Source organism: Lynx canadensis, chromosome D4, assembly GCF_007474595.2.
Source record: "Lynx canadensis isolate LIC74 chromosome D4, mLynCan4.pri.v2, whole genome shotgun sequence".
In the NCBI taxonomy this organism is placed as follows: domain Eukaryota; kingdom Metazoa; phylum Chordata; class Mammalia; order Carnivora; family Felidae; genus Lynx; species Lynx canadensis.
The window spans coordinates 71,088,340-71,107,722 of NC_044315.2; the positions used below are offsets into that span (position 1 = coordinate 71,088,340).

At 39.3% G+C, this 19,383-nt stretch overlaps 1 protein-coding gene across 1 annotated transcript in view; it reads left to right on the plus strand.

Moving 5' to 3' along the window:
* The first annotated feature begins 1,484 nt into the window (after positions 1-1,484).
* The window catches only part of MUSK (muscle associated receptor tyrosine kinase), a 90,910-nt gene continuing 73,011 nt past the window's right edge, over positions 1,485-19,383 (plus strand). Inside the window, exons 1-3 of the mRNA XM_030294311.1 lie at positions 1,485-1,912; positions 12,384-12,510; positions 17,401-17,552. Of these exons, the coding sequence (XP_030150171.1) occupies positions 1,834-1,912; positions 12,384-12,510; positions 17,401-17,552 (358 nt within the window). The 5' untranslated portion in view covers positions 1,485-1,833. The remainder of the gene's footprint in view (positions 1,913-12,383; positions 12,511-17,400; positions 17,553-19,383) is intronic.

Here is a 19,383-nt window from a genome sequence, read left to right on the forward strand (position 1 = left end):
AGGACTCAAACTCATGTTTAGCCAAGCTCCCCAAAAGGGTGAATCTATTAATTTAAATAACAAAGAAGTCCGGTGGACAGATCTGGCTTTGCACATTATTTCTTGTTAATGGAGCACAGAAGCTTCCAACAGCCCTGGATAACCTGGTCCTCACAGGTCCTGATCTAGGAAGGAAGAACTGATTTAACACAAGCTCTCTATGGTTCGGTAGCAGAGGTGTTCCACATGGAAAATATTGACAGTATATACAACAGACAAAGGACATAAATTATTTATATTGAGCATACATTTAAAATTCCTATAAATAAGAAAAATAAAAATGATGTAAGAGGAATATAGACCAAAGCCACAGAAGAGGAAAATGAATAATAAAAATATGAAAAATTCTCATTACCAATAGTATTCAGTGAAATAAGTATAAATTAAAACAATGAAGTATCATTTTTACTCTATTTAAATGTAAGAATTCAAAGGCAAATGTTGATAAGAGTGTGGGGAAATGGGTCTTCTCAACACATTGCTGGGGAGCAAATATATACCATCACACATTCATAATTTAGACAATTATATTGTCGGTAGAAATGATGGGTATGTAGTAGCATGGTAAAGTCTCCAAGACATATCATTCAGTGAGAAAAGGCGATTTGCGTAGTAGAACGCTTCGGAAGCCATGGAAGTGCACCTTTAGGAAGATCTGCTGTGAGTAACTAATTTGGCTGACAGCCCCCAGCTTCCAGATCCATGGACTCACGAGGCCAAAGAATGAGGATGCACCAATAAGGCAAAAATCTTAAAACAATGTGGTAAGTGCAGTGATAGACATGTGCACAACACACACACACACACACACACACACACACACACACAGAGGAGGCAAACCCAATGCAACTTTGGGAAGATACAGAACTCTGGGTCTGGGATGGCTCCCAGGAGGAGATCATGATCAAGTTGGGATGGATGTTAACTGAGTGCAGAGAGGGGAAAGAATTCCAAGCCGGCAGAACAGCCTGAGTAATTCACAGAGGGAAGAAAGCTGCATATAGAAACAGGTTGCTAAATATTAAGATAGAGGCACGGATTGTAACAGATGAAGCTAACAAGACAGGCAGGGGCCAGCAAGGCCTCCCATGTCATATTAGAGAGGTCTGAATAGGTTTTGATGCGGCCAAGAGGCACAGAAGTCTCTTGAGCAGGAGAAGAGATCTCTGAGAAGAGATCAGACGACAACAAGACACAGTAGAGGAGAACAGACAGGATGCTATCGCCATCATTCAGAGAAGATGAATGTCTGGAAAGGAGACTGGGACAGCATTAGACTAACTGGAATCAACGGAGGGGAAGAAATGCAGGAATATGGAGTTGGTACCATCTGTAGGAACTGGTAATGGGCTGGAGGTAGGAGGTGGAGTGAGCGATGGGGAGGAGCCTGATTACATACACCCAGGGTGCTGGCGTGAGCAGAGAGAGGTGGTGAACCGAATCAGATCAGGAAACCTATACCTCAGGGAATACAGTGATGGTTGCAAAGGCATCTGGTATTGTCCTTCTGCCACTGTCTTAAAAGGGATTCTAAAGGGATTTTCTTTCCCTTGTTCCTCCAGCACTACACTTGCATTACTGGCCTAAGTGGATACTCACCAGCTGGCCGTGTCCATCACTACAGCCAAGACTGAGAATTCCTGATTATACTTAGAGCCTGTGGAGCTGCTGACACAAACAGTCATTAGCAGACGACCCTTTTGTAACAAACTGCGCTTTAAAATGTAAACCGTTGGGGGCATTTTCCTTGCGTTGTCCAGAAGGAACTTTCTCCTGCCTGCGCCTGGATTAATCATGAGAGAGCTCGTCAACATTCCACTGGTACATATTCTTACTTTGGTTGCCTTCAGCGGGACTGAGAAACTTCCAAAAGGTTTGTTTGAGGAATCTTGTCTTCTTGTTGCCTTGTCACAGTTCTAAAGTGCATGTGTGTGCTCTGATCACGACCGATTCATATTATGGCGGGCTTGGGTTTTACTTGGTGAAGTAGGGGTACGATGTATGGAGAGGGAGCAGTTGACTGATGATCTCCTTTCTACCAGTATCCCTCCCTCGCTTAAGTTCTGCAATAAAAAGTCTAGCCACACAGGGCATGCAGAGTCCTCACTTGTAGGAAAACATCAGCAGGTAGACTGCAAGTTATCAAGGTCCGTTTTGTTTATGCGTGTGTCAAACTTCAGGGTGGTCTAAATGGATGATGAAAACCTTTTCACATTAGGTTTGCTGGGAATATAATCAACCCTACTCCCAGATGTCCAGACTGTTTGCTTCTGAACAAAAGTCATTTCCATTTTCAGTTTCAGTTTTGCAAGATTCTTGGTAAATATTTTAGTTCTTAAAAATTGGAATTACAGAAAGACTCACACAATTTGCCTATATAACAAAAGCCTGAAGACAATGAGTTCTCAATAACTTTGAGGTTGGAGGCATGAGTTGGCTCAGCAAGAGACTGTGAAAGTTTTTTTTCAGAGCCTTTGGAATGTACCGGAAATAACACCACCTCAGGGAAAGGAAAGCAACTTAAGAAACTGACAAACACCTGTTGCAGCAGCAAGAATGTCCACAGTGATATGGTTTCTGGCCAGTGCATTATAAAACGGAGACTAGTGTATTTCAAATCAGGAAGAAAGACAGGAAAGTATGTGATTTACAAAGCGACTGAGGGTTTCTCTGAAAAATTTTTTAAAGACATGAAAAAGACTGAATGATGTCAGTTAAAGAGTTTTCAGATTTAATGTATTAGAGTAACAGTTCTGCGTTTTATGATACACTCAAATTAATTATTTTCCTTTTATGTTACTTTCCCAAAGAAGTGAACACATTTGTATTGCGTAGGTCAGTGAAGGTAGTATGTGTACGTAGATGGGAAACACAGCTTTAGATTTTGTGGGTCATTAGAATTTCTGGAGCCACAAGGGCAAGATTCACATGCTAATCAGATATAGCTTTCTTCACAAACAATCTGATTTTTGGAGACTTACGTTTTGTTTTCTTTTTCCATCTTACACAAGTAGAATAGTATCTTCAGATGTATTTAAACATTTAATTGCCAACTAATAGGTTAAGGTATCTCTAGATAAGGAAGAATCTAGATCTTTTCAAACAGCTAATAATAGCCAGAAAGACTTAACATTGGCTTTGGATTATTTTAATACTTCCTGATCATACGACGGATGTCCGGTAAGGTGGCACCTGAGTGTTCACATTTACAGATTGTTTAAGTCTTATTTGTGCTCTCCTAAACCATGAAGTTACATAAAAGTGACATGGGTAAACACTAACATTTATTAAACTTCAGTCTTATAAGGAACAAAACAATTGATTTTGCTGGTTCAAATCAGGATTTGGTGTATTAAAAAAAAATAAACAAACCCACCTCCCTGTATAAACAACTCCTAATTTATATTCTAGAATGAAATGATTTACAGTTTCCAAACTTTACAGGTAAAGCCCTTAATTCAAATGCACACCATCTCTATTTCGAAAAATTCAAAATATGGTGATCTAAAGATAAAGCCAAACATCTTGAACTTTGAATAAAAAAATCAGATTGTTAATCTGACTTTGTTTATAATTAACTTATTGCTATGATTAGATTATAAAACCAAAAAATTAAAAGAATATTTTTGCCTAGTCTACTGTATTTACGGTAAAATTTAAATTAGTTACGGATTTAATACCAATCTTAGCCAAGAACACCAGGCCTAGTAGAACAAACATTCATTAATGACACACACCAGTTCTGAGAATAAACATTATCATAAAAACAGTCCTTAAAATTTTAAATGTTAGAGTTCATGGAATATATTGGTACAAAAAACAATAATATGCTATTATTTCATACTGCTGGAAATAATAAAGATGTTCCACACAAACTATCTCAGAGTTATTTTCTCTATTCTTGACAGAGAATAAAAAGAGTTCTGTAGCCAGATATCTTTTTCCTAAGTCTTTTAAAAAATGAATGAATTAAGGAATCTGCACAATAATGTGTTACAAAATGACAGATTTTTAAATAGCACAAGGTATTTAGTGGATTCTCTTCTAACTCTCCACATACAATTTCCTCAATAAAATTAATAATACTTTGTAGAATTATTAGTTTCTTGTTTTAATTTTAGTTGGAGATTCCTAATGTTCAAAGACAAAAGGAAAAGTCACTTGTTCTAAATAATTACGACTAGTGATACTTTCAGTGACGAGCTCAATATCATAACCCACAACTAGAAATTTACAAACCATCACGTATGAAAGTAACCAACGTTTCATTGAATACTCGCCTTAACCACATATTTCAATAATAGTGAGCACTTTATCAGGGAATATTAAGTGTGTGGTGGGATTTAAATTCTGTAGAAGTACAGCAGTTCACATAAGCAGTACTGAGTTTCTTTAATATGCACAAAGAACTCCTGTCCAAACTCCACCTTTTTAAATTACCTCATTTGCTCCCATACCTAGAAGTGTTTGAGCCTAAGTGACTTATCTTCAGATATATTTGAGTAACTTCCTCTTCTAGATCGTATGCATACAAAGATAGGGTTCACAGATTCAACATATGACTAAGTCAGAGCAGGCACAGCTGTCATTGAAATCCAGGACACCGAGTCCTGGATGAATATTGACGTACATTGAAAGAGCAACTCATTGCGTGTTTGGGGAAACACAGTTGCTTTAAATAATACTGTCCTTCAAGAACAGAGAGAGCAGAAATGTCAAGACTTCTGCCATATTTCCAGAGTAGTAGGCAACTTCTCAGTGAACTAGGACTTAAGTCATGGGAGAAAGGGTCAAGGTGAGGGGGGAGAATGGGACCTGAAGGATGTGGCCCCATTCAAGAAAGTGAGCAAAGAGCAGACCAGAGTAATGCAGAGGAACTACACGGGCCATGCTGAAGGCCCAGCTGGGGTTGGGAATTAACCTTTATAGTGGCCTTGATTTGCACCAGTGTTTCATTTCATCTAACAATACTATATGAACATAGAGGCAAGTGAGGACAGTGGGTGAGACTAGTTCAAGGTTGGTGCTTCCCAGGGTCAGGGCAGCTGAAGGACTAGAGAGTAAGGGAGCTGAGATTATATGGCAACATACCGTGCAGTCTAGGCAGAATAATGAAGGCAGTGAAGTGAGGACATTTAAGGCCTGGAAGAGAGTGTTAAGATCAAGTTCCTTTTCCTAGTCTCCAATGTCTTTCTGTGTGACTTTGGGGATGGCACGTAGTATTTGTGAGCCTCCATTTCCTCATAAAATGAACAAGTGCGTACTAGTGCTCAACATATAACACTAGGTACTATGCTAAAGACGGTCAGTGGTTGCTGAAATGATCGCTCTTGGGTAACATGAACATTTTAGACGGGTCTCTGTGGGACTATCTCTTAACCCAAATGAATTCACCCAGGAGAGGCAATTTCAGAAATTCTGAACAGGCTGAACCTAAACCCCTTCCGGTCTATGCCCAGTACCATTCCTGAAGGCAAGGACCCAAAGTGTGTTCTGTGACAAAGAATGAATGATACAATATTAATAAGTGGCTGAGATTATCAATGAAGCTTACAAGTTCCAAAGGCATCATAATAAAAAAATAACTTATATTTTATTGTATCGCCAGTAGAATAAATGTGCCAGTTTCTAAGATAAGCCAAATGATGAGCAATACTGAATATCCTCTTTCTTTGGGGAATCTGAAAATTTTCCAGCACCAAAGTGTTTTCTCATACTGAAAAAACAATACTGTATTCATGATATTAGAAAAAAAAAAAAACAGGAATATGTCCCAAGTCTGAGCTCTAATTTTACTAAAACAGAAAGGAGCAAATTCACCTGACTTCTTGGTGTTTACTCAGTCATTTGGTCATGTTCGTCAACAACTACTCAATCAGAAGCTGGTCTGTCAATGGCCATGCGGTAGAGCCCATAAAAGGGTTAATATCATTTTCCTTCACATCAAGCAGCTAGGATTCAAGTGAAGTTACTCTTTGGGTCCAGAAAAGCATTGTGCTCATTTTCATGTATTTGTTATTCATGTGGTCCTTGGATTGAGGGGAGAAATAGTGCCCTAGTTTAAACAGACTCTGGCTGAGATGAAAGCTGGATAACAGAATGAAAGTAAACAGGAGACAGTCTGCTGAGTCAACAAATATCATTAAATACAACGATGTGATTTTGCCAGTAACAATTTGAAAGTGGATTTGTTTGGGTAATTTTGAAAGGTGGGCAAAGTGAACTTAGCCAACTATACCCTGCCTATATAAATTGATATTAACGTAAGCCTTATTTTTCCCCTCTGTCTGTAATCAGTATTATGCTCAAGGCATGGAATTGCTTAGAGTTAAAAGATAGGAATTTTAAACCGACCTTAACCTTGAAGTTTAGCTCTATTATTTCCTATTTGTGTTATGCTTAGACAGCTATTTAACCATTCTTATCCTCCATTCTTCATCTGCAGATGAGAATAATAATAGTATCTACCTTTATGTTTGTTGTGCTAAATGAGATAATGAATGAAAAGTATGCCTGGCCCATGGCAGTTTCTTAATTTTGGATGCTAAAATTATTAAAAACAGAATCAAACGATGCACAAGACTATCACGCCACTGCACATGGTGGGAAGGTGTTAATCTAATAAAGTTCTTAGTAACACCTCATGTATTTCTCCATAACTGTGTCAAGACATTCTCAGATTTACTTTCTTGATCTTAACTGATCTCCACAGTTTGTAAAAATATTAATAACATATGTCTGTTACCTCTGTCACTTCTGAAGTATCAGGTGAGAAGAAACTAATGAATTAAGTTTATTTTCTTATAAAAATAATACATGGCCATTAAGAATGATTTTGTAAATATAAAATACAGAAAAGCTTAAAACAGGAGGGCACCTGGGTGGCTCAGTCGGTTAAGTGTCTGACTCTTGATTCAGCTCAGGTCATGCTCTCTCACGAGAGAGATCTCTCACAAACCGTGAGATCGAGACCCACATCAGGCTCTGCATTCACAGTGCAGAGACTGTTTGGGATTCTCTCTCTCTCCTCTTTCTCTCTCTGCCTCTCCCCTGCTGGTTCTCTCTCTCTCTCTCTCTCTCTCTCTCTCTCTCAAAATAAACTTAAAAAAAAAAAAAACCCTCAGACTAGAAAAAGTCACCTTGACTTCCAAGACTGTTTGAGCATATATTTTCTTCCATTTTTTTCTATGTATCATAAATAACTGTTTATATACTTCTGCTACCTGCCATTTCTATTTCACATGAATGCATGAGCATATTCTATTTTATTTATCCTCTTAAAAATACCATTCGCAGTGATTATGTGAATAATATCTTGTTTAGGTAAGAGTTGCTAACATATGCTTAATATTTGCCTCCCTGAGACAAAAAAACAAAAGGCCTGATTTGTTGCATTTGCTGATTTCTGACTCCAACCACAGTCGATTTCAAGCTAACAATGAACACTGAACTGGGAGGGATATACACTAACGTGGCTTTCTACACTAATTCTACCATACGGTGACCTTGGGTATAAATCACTTCAAGAGCATAGGTAATAGTAAAACGTAGTAACATAATTAGGAAGTGATAAATTTCGAGTATTATTAGTTTTTAATATAATTTATTGAATTGTAAGTTTTTTATTTTAACTTTTTACCTTGAGTATAGTTGGCACACAATGAATGTTACCTTAGTTTCAGGGGTACAGCCTAGTGACTGAGCTTCTCTAGAGGTTATGCTATGCTCACCCCAGATGTAGCTACCATCTGTCACCCTAAATGTATATAATTTAGTTTTTAATAATGGCTGTATTTAACAGTTGTCTCACAGAATTCCGGAGAAATTAACACTTGGCTATAGCAAGCCAGTACAAGCCAACTCCAGCAGACCGCAGTTATGAGGCAGAAGTGTGTGCTGAAACTTTCCTCCCTTTCAGCACGATTAGTACGATCCAGGACAATTCATCTGTTCTGTACAGTGAAAGTCATCTGTGTGGCTTTCCGCCTTGAGATTATTTCCTTGGGATAGATTCCCAGAAGTAAATATTAATGGTAAATCTGCAAGTAATCCAGAGACTGGGCGAACAATTGAACAGTTCGGGCTTCTGTTTCTAAATTACAGAATCAAATAACACACAGTGTTCCATATGGGGAAAGGACCGTTTTAAATGCTTTACGTGTATTCATTTAACTAATCCTCATGACAAGCCTATGTAGCGGTTTTATCATCATCTCCATCTACAGCTGAACATGCCTAGGCACCAGCTAAGTGACTTGGTGCATCAGGAAGTGATGGAACAGGGATTTGAACTCAAGCCCTGTGCTAGCACCTCTGTCTGGCTGCTCATTGCTCTTGCTTTTCAAACAATGAAAGCATTCACTATCATCAATTCACCTTTGGGCCCATCATTATCTGCATCTCACAAACTCAATATTCAGTGTTTTTATTTCTTTATCTGTATGACTCTGCAATTGATTGCTTATTCCATCCACAGGAGCCCTGATGCTTACGTATAAAAGATGTCATTTCACCTAAAAATTTTCTGTTCTGATTTCAACTATTTGCTTTCAACCTTTTCAAAAATTTATGCCTTTTATAAAGGCCTCAGAAATACAGCTTATTTAAACATTATATCAGTAAATCTGCTAACCCTAGGGATAGAAAAAGGTCTAGGACATGGTCCTTGGCCCCAAAGCTCAAGGTTTTTATTCTCATACTGTTTTATACTCATACTGAGTATGAGATAAAGACATAAGCGGATCATTTTAATAGCATCTGTGTGCCAAGTGCTATAAGAGTGACATTTATAGGATGACCCATAAGGAAAAGGGCATTTGGCTCTGTCTAGCTAGTCTGAGAAACTGGGCTAAGATGCTACTTAAACTGCATCTTAAGACAAGAACCACATTAAGGAGGAAGATGGGGGTTCAGTGGGACACTCCCAAGCACCAGGTTCCCTTACTCTCAGCCCATGAATTTGTCTCTGAGTTTAGTGAAAAAATAAGGTTTGTTTAGACTGTGAATGCGTGTTTTATGGCCAATGTGCCGATCTGTCCTAGGTGTCTCATGAGGCTGTCATCCCCTACCCTGCATCTAAAATACTGTTCACACGACTTACTTGGCTCTGATACATACCTTGCATTTTATCTAAAATGACCATATAATCGACTGTCCAAACTCGGGCACTTTTGGAATACAGGGGGCACTACCAATTATTCCAGGAGAGCAGGCGTAACTATTATAGCTGATCGTTTTATGTAACCGTCCATCCTTATTATCTAGATGATGGGCTCTTTTATTTTTTTTTTAAACACCACAATAGAAAATCACCTTTTAATGGCTTATTGTCTATTCTTCTTCCTAAATATTTATACTTATATTCACATTCATATTATTTACAAGCTTGTTTTCTTGATACATGTATCATTTTAAATCTTCTTTTTCACTTAAAAACATATTTATACATTTTCCCATGATATTAGAAATCCTTCAAAAATCTTTTTTTTAATATAACTTATTGTCAAGTTGGCTAACATACAGCGTATACAGTGTGCTCTGTTTGGGGGGTAGATTCCCGTGATTCATCACTAATATACAACACCCAGTGCTCCTCCCAGCAAGTGCTCTCTCTCCTCAATGCCCATCACCCATTTTCCCCTCTCCCCTACCCCGCATCAACCCTCAGTTTATTCTCTGTACTTAAGAGTCTCTTATGGTTTGCCTCCCTCTCTGTTTGAAATCGTTTTTTCCCCTTCCCCTCCCCCATGGTCTTCTGTTAAGTCTCTCAAGTTCCACATATGAGGAAAACATATGATACCTGTCTTTCTCTGACTTATTTCACTTAGCATAATACCCTCCAGCAGCACTTTCAACAATAGCCAAATTATGGAAAGAGCCCAAATGTCCATCAACTGATGAAAGGATAAAGAAGGTGTGGTTTATATATACAATGAAATGTTACTTGGCAATGAGAAAGACTGTGGGCTCTTCTTTTTTTTTTTTTCAACATTTATTTATTTTTGGGACAGAGAGAGACAGAGCATGAACGGGGGAGGGGCAGAGAGAGAGGGAGATACAGAATCGGAAACAGGCTCCAGGCTCTGAGCCATCAGCCCAGAGCCCGACACGGGGCTCGAACTCACAGACCGCGAGATCGTGACCTGGTTGAAGTCGGACGCTTAACCGACTGCGCCACCCAGGCGCCCCAACTGTGGGCTCTTCTAAGGCAGCGATGGACTTTACACATCTTTTTGCTTCTAGTCAACCTGGTGCTTGCTACATGGAAAGCAGTAAACAAATCTCTGATAAATAATAATAACGATAAAGTGGTAATGATGATAATTATTTTCAATAAGGTCATGCAATGGGGTAGATTTCCAGACTCATGCAAATACAGGTATTGACACTTTCTGTCCCACACCATCCAGCCCTTGAGATGACCAGGACCCCACTCCGTTTGCTCTGGTAGATTCACAGGCTTCCTAAATGATTAAAGAGGGATGCATCCTACTACTAACCGACTCTCATCCTTCTTAACTTCCTTGTCCTTCTAACTCCTATAATCCAAGCGACTCTCATTTCATGGGGGGACAGGAGGAGAGAAGGATCAATGTCAAAGCCCCTCCTATTTTCTTTCTTTTTGTGGAACACACACACATGCAGAGGCACATACACACAAACAATAAAAAACAAAAACAAAACCAGCTTTGAGATATAATTTTCATACTATGCACTCCACCCATTTAAAGTGTACAACTAGGGCTCCTGGGTGGCTCAGTCAGTTAAACATCTGACTCCTGATTTCAGTTCAAGTCATAATCTCACTGTTTGTGGGATGAGGTCCCACACTGGGCTCTGTGCTGAGCACACAGCCCGCTTAGGTTTCTCCCTCTCCCTCTCCCCTTCTCTCTCCCCCTTCCCTGCTTGTGTTCACACACTCTAATAAAGTTTTTGAAAAACTTTAAAAAATAAAGTATACAATTCACAGAGTTGTGCATTTATCATCAAATTAAGCAGAACATTTTCATTATACCTCAAAGAAATCCTGTGTCCTTTAGCCATCTCTTACCCCCTAATCCCTCCATCTTGCTCCCCTGATCTTAGGCAATCGCTAATGTATTTTCTGACTATAGATTTGCCCATCTGGACATTTCACATAGGTGGAATCATGCAATATGTTGTCCTTCTGACTGGTTTCTTTCACCTAGCTTATTGTTTCCAAGGTTCATTCATGTTGTGGTATATATCAATACTTCATTCCTTTCTATTGCCAAATAATATTCCATCGTATGGATATATACCAATCTCATTTATCTGTTAATCTGTTGGTGGACACCTGGGCTCCTTTCACCTTTTGGCTATTGTGAATAACGCTACTATGAACATGGTTCTACAGATAAATGAGTCCCTACTTTCTATACTTTGGGGTGTATACCCAGAAGTGGAACCACTGGATCATATGGTAATTCTATGTTTAATTTTTTGAGGAACCACACACTGTTTTCCACAGAAGCTGCGCCATTTTACATTCCCTCCAGTAATGCACAAAGGTGCATCTACCCACCTGCTTGCCAAGAGGTGTTATCTTTCTTTTTGATTAGAGCCATTCTGGTGGATATGTAGTGGTATCTAATTGTGGTTTTGATTTGCATTTCCTTAATGGCTAATGATACTGAACATCATCTCATGTGCTGTGTCTCCAACACAAATGAAATTTGTGCAAATTCTTTGGAGAAATGTCTATTCAGATCTTTGCCCAGTTTTTTCAGTTGGGCTTTTTGTCATTTTATGTACTCTTTTTCTATTCCATTCACATGCAGATCTGATTTTTTATAAACTGGATGAAGCTTAAGCTTATAAAATCTCTTATTTGCAGGAGCCCCCATCTAAGACCCTCAGTGGACTCTAGCAATGTGTTAATATGAACATATATTATTATGAAATTTAGAAAAAATTGTTTTTAAACAACTGTTAAGATCTCTCTCTCCATTCTGACTTCTCTTCCCTTCAAGCTGATCCGTGTTGGGTGGCCACGGATATTTTGTATTTATAATTTTCTTTTTTTTCCTCAATGTGTGTACTCAAATTCTATAACTTTGGGCTTCATAAAAGCTGGATCTGCCCCTACTTATATAAACTAAATTCTAAGTCCTACTCTACTGAGAGCCTTCTCTTTTGATTCTCAAACATCTATTTCGGAAGTAGTAACAAAATTCTCTACATACAATCTTCCTTCCTTTTGGCAATTTTCTGCTATGGGGAAATATAATTATCATTCAGCAGGTGACAGCCTCTGACTGCTCACAGAGGGTTAGTAAACAACATTCTAGAATGTTCTCATCTGATTTCTCCTCTCCTTGTAGCTCCTGTCATCACTACTCCGCTGGAAACAGTGGATGCCTTAGTTGAAGAAGTGGCTACATTTATGTGTGCAGTGGAATCCTATCCCCAGCCTGAAATTTCCTGGACCAGAAATAAAATTCTCATTAAGTAAGTATTCTGCCTTTTTCTGGTAAGGCTGCCCATGGCTGCCTTGCAATTTAACTTTGTCATCAATGTAATCACAGCTCTTGGTAGGACAAAAGCTTACCTTCTAAAATATGTAAAATGCAAATTTCCTCATTTTATAATTGTAAGATCTGCAAGTCAGTGAGGTTAAGAGAATTGCCTAAAGCCAAACACTGATTTAATTGACCTGGGGATGTCAGGGCTATTTCATGGACTCCAGGTTAGGACCCAGAGGAAGTTTCAAGTAATTAAGACACACAATGATATCCGAAGGCCGGGGGTACAGGACACATGTTCCAGGACATGCTGGGGAATTAATAGGGACCAGACTCATCTCTACTTCTATTCCAATAAAGTAAAATATGTTGTCCAAGAACTTGACCTCTTGGTCACCAGAACTTTTTCTTTTGAAAATCAGAAGGGTTTCCTAATATATAATGAGGCAGCCTCTTAAACAGACAAAAATTCCCATTTGACATGAAAGGGTCGTGCTATCTTTTCCTCATTTGCAATAGCTATCTGATCAAAAATACTCCAAAAAAAAATCTGTAACAAAGGGAACCACTGGCTTCTCGGCAGGCAATATAGCTTGCAGTAGGACCAGAATTCTTGAGCTGGTATCTACACACTCGGGTCCATGAACCTGCATGAGGAAAACTTATGTCTTTATTTGCACTAAACTCTAATGAAATTTAGTGTTTCCTTCAATTATACATGTTGTAATATGGGAAATTACCCTGTGCTGTGGTCACCCTCAGGTTGTCTACCTGGAAAACTATTACAGAAGTCCTGGAATAGGAAGGCTGAAAATAAGATGCTTGAAATACAGTTTATTAAATCCATTTGAAATCTCTAGAGAGAACAAGGGAAAAGAAATGGGATAAGTCAATGTACTCAGGAATCTTGGTTCACTCAATGTTTATATGGCCAGTTGCTCTTGTGCCTCAGACTTCCCCACTGTCATGCTCTTACAAGGACTCAGGGTAAAGTCTGAGCCCACAGGTGGAAGGCACCAAAGCTACGGACATATACTTGCTCTGTTGGAGAAACAGAAGGACAAGGGCACCTGGCCATGACGATAGCTTGCCAATTAGCCTGCTGAACAGCCATGGATTTTATCTGTGTTCCTTGGGGAGAGTGCATGGGACCATAAAGGGACCACGTTGTATGTCACAACAGGTGGTTGATTTAGGGGTGACAGAGCTGTCAGTCTAGAGATGGCATGATTATAAGCTTGTCTTTCCATCCCTTTCTACTCTAAGTGATACTCTTCTTTATTCCATCATATTTTCTATTTATTCCATCAATCTTTGGCAGGTTGCTATTTCACTTATGGCCTATATTCAGCACATCTCACCAGCTCTAGCTATGTTCCACAAGTGACTCTCTTCCTCAATGGCTCCATTTAACATGAGTCATTGTGCTAATATCTCATACACTACTAGCTTTACAATTTATATGCTCAACATTTTCATGAGTTTTGTCTATTATTTATGTCTTTATCTTCTATAATAAAATTAAATGTCTTTAAATAATACAGAAAAACCTCACTGTCAATATGCATCATGAATAACAGTGGTCATAAAAGCACCTGTGAAGGCAACACAGAAGTTACAGAGTTTTGTATTACATTACAGTTGTTGCTTATATCTTGGCATATGATTCATGCACTTCCCTACTTTGAAATTATAATAGTTGTTAGGCAACATTCAATAGTCAAAGGTCAATGATCAAAGATTATTCTCTCCACTATGGCCCTCTACCATGCCTGGGAAGGAAGTGCGATGCCTATATCATTAAATAGCTTTGAAAAAGACAGCCTTACGATCCTCTCAGATGTTTCTTTCTCAATATTATAAGGAGATGAAGAAATGGACAATGGAAGAGTTTTTTTAATTACACAAAGAAAATCAACATTATAAGAATGCTATGAATAAAGTCACTTAATAAATTGGAATCTTCCCTTTATTATAAGGCAAAAATGTTACAAATAAATAAGAAATAAATGGAGTTATAGGTTTGAATGGTTAGCTGTTAGTCAAAGGATCTGTGAAATAAGAAGAAATTACATTTTGAAAATATATTTGTGTGCCCTTTTAGGAATAATGAATAGCTTTACCAAAGAAACCTGACAAGCACTACTTTGCCAGGTGATAAAGGTCAATATTGATAGTGAGAAATCATATTGATAGCATGCACCCTTGTTTTTTATGGGATGAAATGGCCCTCTACTTTTGTGATCTTCCTCTCCCAAAGCCACAAACCAAATTTTATCATAATAAAAATATAAGGCAAACTCCAGTAGAGGGGCATCCTACAAAATACTTTACACGTACTCCTCAAAACTGTCAAGGTCATCAAAAACCAAGGAAAGTCTTAGAAACTGTGACAGCCAAAAGGAGCCTAAGGAGATATGACAAATAAATGTAATGTAGGGTCCTGGATGAGATCATGGAAGAGATATTAGGTAACACTGAAACAAATCTGAATAAGCTAAGACTTATATAAACTAGTTAACAATATCAATATTGGGTCATTATTCATAACAAATGTACCAAACTAATCTGATTAACAACAGGAGACACTAGATGGAAAGAGGTATATGGAAAGTATCATCTTTTCAATTTTTATGTAAATCTAAAACTGTTCTAATTAATTCTATTTTATTATTATTTTTATTATTTTTTTATTTTTTTTAAATATGAAATTTATTGTCAAATTGGTTTCCATACAACACCCAGTGCTCCTCCCAACAGGTGCCTTCCTCAATGCCCATCACCCACGCTCCTCTCCCTCCCACCCCCCATCAAACCATAAGAGACTCTTAAAAACTGAGAATAATGAATTCTATTTTAAAAATTATAAAGACTTGGGGCGCCTGGGTGGCTCAGTCGGTTGAGCGGTCGACTTCAGCTCAGGTCATGATCTCACAGCTCGTGAGTTCGAGCCCCGCATCGGGCTCTGTGCTGACAGCTCGGAGCCCGCATCCTGCTTTGGATCTGTCCCTAACCTATTCGCATCCTGTCTTTGTCTCTCTCAAAAGTAAATAAACATTAAAAAAAAATTACAAAGACTTGAGCGTCCTCACCACGCACAAGCAATTTACTCAAATTAAGCAACATTGATGCAACAGCTTACAAATTTGGAAACTTTCTATTTCACAGAGTGGCTGGACTCTTGGTCCACAAGTGTATCTGTGAAATATTCCAATGTACGTATTTTCCGACGAAAAACGTAGCAAAACAACATTATGTGACACTGAGTATCATGGCTTTCCACAATTATTTATTGTTATTTTGTGAACTACCCAGTGATTATACTATCCTCAGTCACAAGAGACCAAAATTTACTATAAGCTTTTATTCCCTTTAGTATCAGGAAGTGATGGTGGGCACCTGTAGAGATTAGAACATCAAGAAACCACTTCCTTTCCCACTGTTTGTTTGCATTTTAGTTTCCTATTTCTACTATAAGAAGGTGTCACAAACTTAGTGGCTTACAACAATATAGGTTGATTATCTTACAGTTCTGGGAGTCATAAGTCTGAAATCAGTCTCTCAAGGTGAAAAGCAAGGGTTGACAGGGCTGCATTCTTTCTAGTGGCACCGGAGAAGAATCTGATTTCCCACCTTCCCCCAGCCTCAAGAAGGCTACCTGCCTTCCTTGTCTCCTTCCTCCACTTTCAAAGCCAGCAATCACAGCCCTCTGGCCTCTGCCTCAACTGTCACATCTCCTATCATCCTTCAGCTTCCTGCTACCATCTTTTAAGGACCACTGTGATTGCACTGGGCCCATCTGGATAAGCCATGATACTCTATTTTAAGATCCTTGACATCTGCAACATCTCTTTTGTCATGTAAGGTAACATATTCACAGGTTCAGGGGATTAAGACCTGGACTGAGGTGGGGGGGCATTTTTCTGCCTCATGTATACATTTTGCATAAGGAATCTTTATTTGGTCATAAAACCCCACTTTTATGTTGATGCTTCCGCTCAAATTTTTGTTTCCCTAATTCCTTTCTTGACAAAAGCATGTAATTTAATGAGCTAATATATGTAACACATACACTCACAGTTTGAAGCTGTTTTGCTTCCTTTTATATTCCAAGGAAGTAGAACTGTGCTTGGCACTTGTTAGGCATTCAACAAATACTTAATAAATGAATACTCAGCTAATTGTTAGTTACTCCTATAAGAATTTATCTCTTCCCACTGGTAACATTTATGTACGTGTGTTTGTTCTCTAGCTGTTAGGTTCTAGTAATGGTGGGGAGAAGACTCATATTCCTTGGTAATAATATACTTTCCTGAATAAAGTAAACTTTATGTTTGGTCTCATCAACAGACATCACCTTTTGAAGGCACTTTTTTTTTTCTTAAATTTTGAGAGAGGTAGAGAGGGAGAGAGAATGAGCATGGGAAGGGTAGAGAGAGAGGAAGAGAGAATGAGCATGGGGGGTGGGGCAGGGAGAGACAGAGACAGAGAATCCCAAGCAGGCTCCATGCTCTGTGCTGAGCCTGTCGTGGGGCTTGATCTCACAGTCATGAGATCATGACCTGAGCCAAAGTCAAGAGTCGGATGAGCCACCCAGGTGCCCCGGAAAGCATTTTTGAAGGACTCAGGTGCTTTGATCATTAGAGCATAGGACCAATCTATTGGAGCACAGCTTTCTAATCTTAGAATGTAATGCTAGCTTCATATTACCAAAAAAGGTGATTCTATTATTCAGAACCCATCCAAGTTTCCTTTTGCTTTTAACCTGCTTCTTCCATTGACAAGTCATCTACTGATCAGTTAATCATAGCCTGAAAAAAAAAAAAAAAAGTCACACAGGAGGTCCTAACCTGCCATTTCTGTCTGCGACCTGCAGGCTCTTTGACACCCGGTACAGCATTCGCGAGAACGGGCAGCTCCTCACCATCCTGAGCGTGGAAGACAGCGACGATGGCGTCTACTGCTGCACGGCCAACAACGGCGTGGGGGGTGCTGCGGAGAGCTGCGGGGCTCTGCAAGTGAAGATGAGTGAGTGGGAGAGAGCCTCCGCTCTTGATGTTAAAGCTGACTCGGTACACTCCGAAGCAGGCACTAAACAGTCTCCAGCACAGCTTGGAGGCTCGGCAGTCAGCCAAGCTCAAGTTCAAATCACACCCCTGAGGCAGTGAATTCTAGACCATGTATTCCTGTCCTCAACTACAGGCAAGCCCCTCAGTTCTCTAGGCTCTCCCGTTTCCTTGCCTGCGCACAGCTCCCTATTTGCTCCACCTTGACTCCTTCCACCAGGGAACTTCCATCTAAAATCTTCTGCCTGCTCCCTCGAACCGGTTCCGTTACAACCAGACACGCTTTTGATCTCTAACTTCTTTGCAGACACTTCTACCCTTTTGCCTTATTTCAAACTTGATTTTCTTGGGTGACTTTTCAAACTTGAGTGGCCTTTCTGCTTCACTGGAGGCTACTTTTTCACCACCTTTCCTGTCTGCAAGGCTAGCAAGGACTCGCGGTCAATCTCCTAGCTCTCATTGCTGCTTTTAAGCCATTACCTTTATATTGCTGTGCAAAATCTTCTCATGAGGGCGTGTGCCATTCTGACCATTTTCTCCTGTAACTCTATTCAAGTCACTACTCATTTCCAGGTACTCTTCCTCAGCCCCCACCCCGCCCAATATCTACCAAAGACTTTGATTCCTATCTATCATATCTTTCGGTCTATCCATCCCTACTCCTGCCACCATCCTAAGGGATTTTAACAAACCATGAAACAGCCTCTGGCCACTTTGTCCTTACAGCTCCTGACCTCCACAAGTCCAGTGATATTTGCCTTAGCTTCTTATCAACCTATCCCATCAATGACCTTGTCACCCCCAGGAAATGGTCCGTATTTAAAATCTTAAGCTCCAGTATACCATACTCAGAACACGGACACTTCTATTCCCAGCGCTGTCCCAAGAAGAAAACACTTTCCCACACTCATGATGTGCCTCCATCTGTCTCTTTCTCAGCTAAGAACCAGAGTCAGGCCCTCTCCCTCCCCTACTCCCTCTGCAGAGCCATCACCGCATGTTCACATTCTCCTCCTTTCTCCCTTCCACCGACCCCCGACCCCCGTCGGGACTTACTCAGTTCTCTCTTCTTTTAGTCTTCTCTTGCACCTGGTGGTGTATCTTTGAGCACTCTTAGCACCCTCAGATCTCATGACCTCCTGTGCTGGAAGCACTAGCTGCTTGCAAATCATCTACCCTGTAATAATGTAACTTTTATTTTCTTCTCTCTGACATCACGCTGCTGAGGGCAAAAATCACAAAACAGCCATACTGGCACATACGAATCAGCAGGGTCCAGTTCTACTCAGAAACTTTACTGCAAGTTTTGCTGTGATTCCTGATTAGCATCACTATTTCTCATATCTTCTTTCTACTGTGTTGTCATTGTTTTGTTGAGTTCGTTGCTTCTTTTCAAAGTGTGAGCATGTGATCATATATAATCTGAGCATACATTCTCTGATTCTTTGAATCGCTGAAAGTCTCTGCCTTTGCTCCGGGATAAAAACTTGTCCAGGTACAGACAAGAATTTCAAAAGGCTTTTCCCTCAGCTTTTATTAAACAACTATTCACTATCATATGACACGCTATGCTGCAGCTGAGAAAGCTTTTTCTTATTCCTAAAGGTAAATCTAATGTTTATCTCTCTTAAAAATATTACTATTTTCTCTTTATTTCTAGAATTCATAAGATTTTCACATTCATAGGAATATGTTAAATGTATTCTCTTACTATTCCTACTGAGTTTTAGGTAGGCCTTCTGAATCCAAAAAATAAGGATTTGTTGTTGTTGTTCAAAATGAGGTATATATTT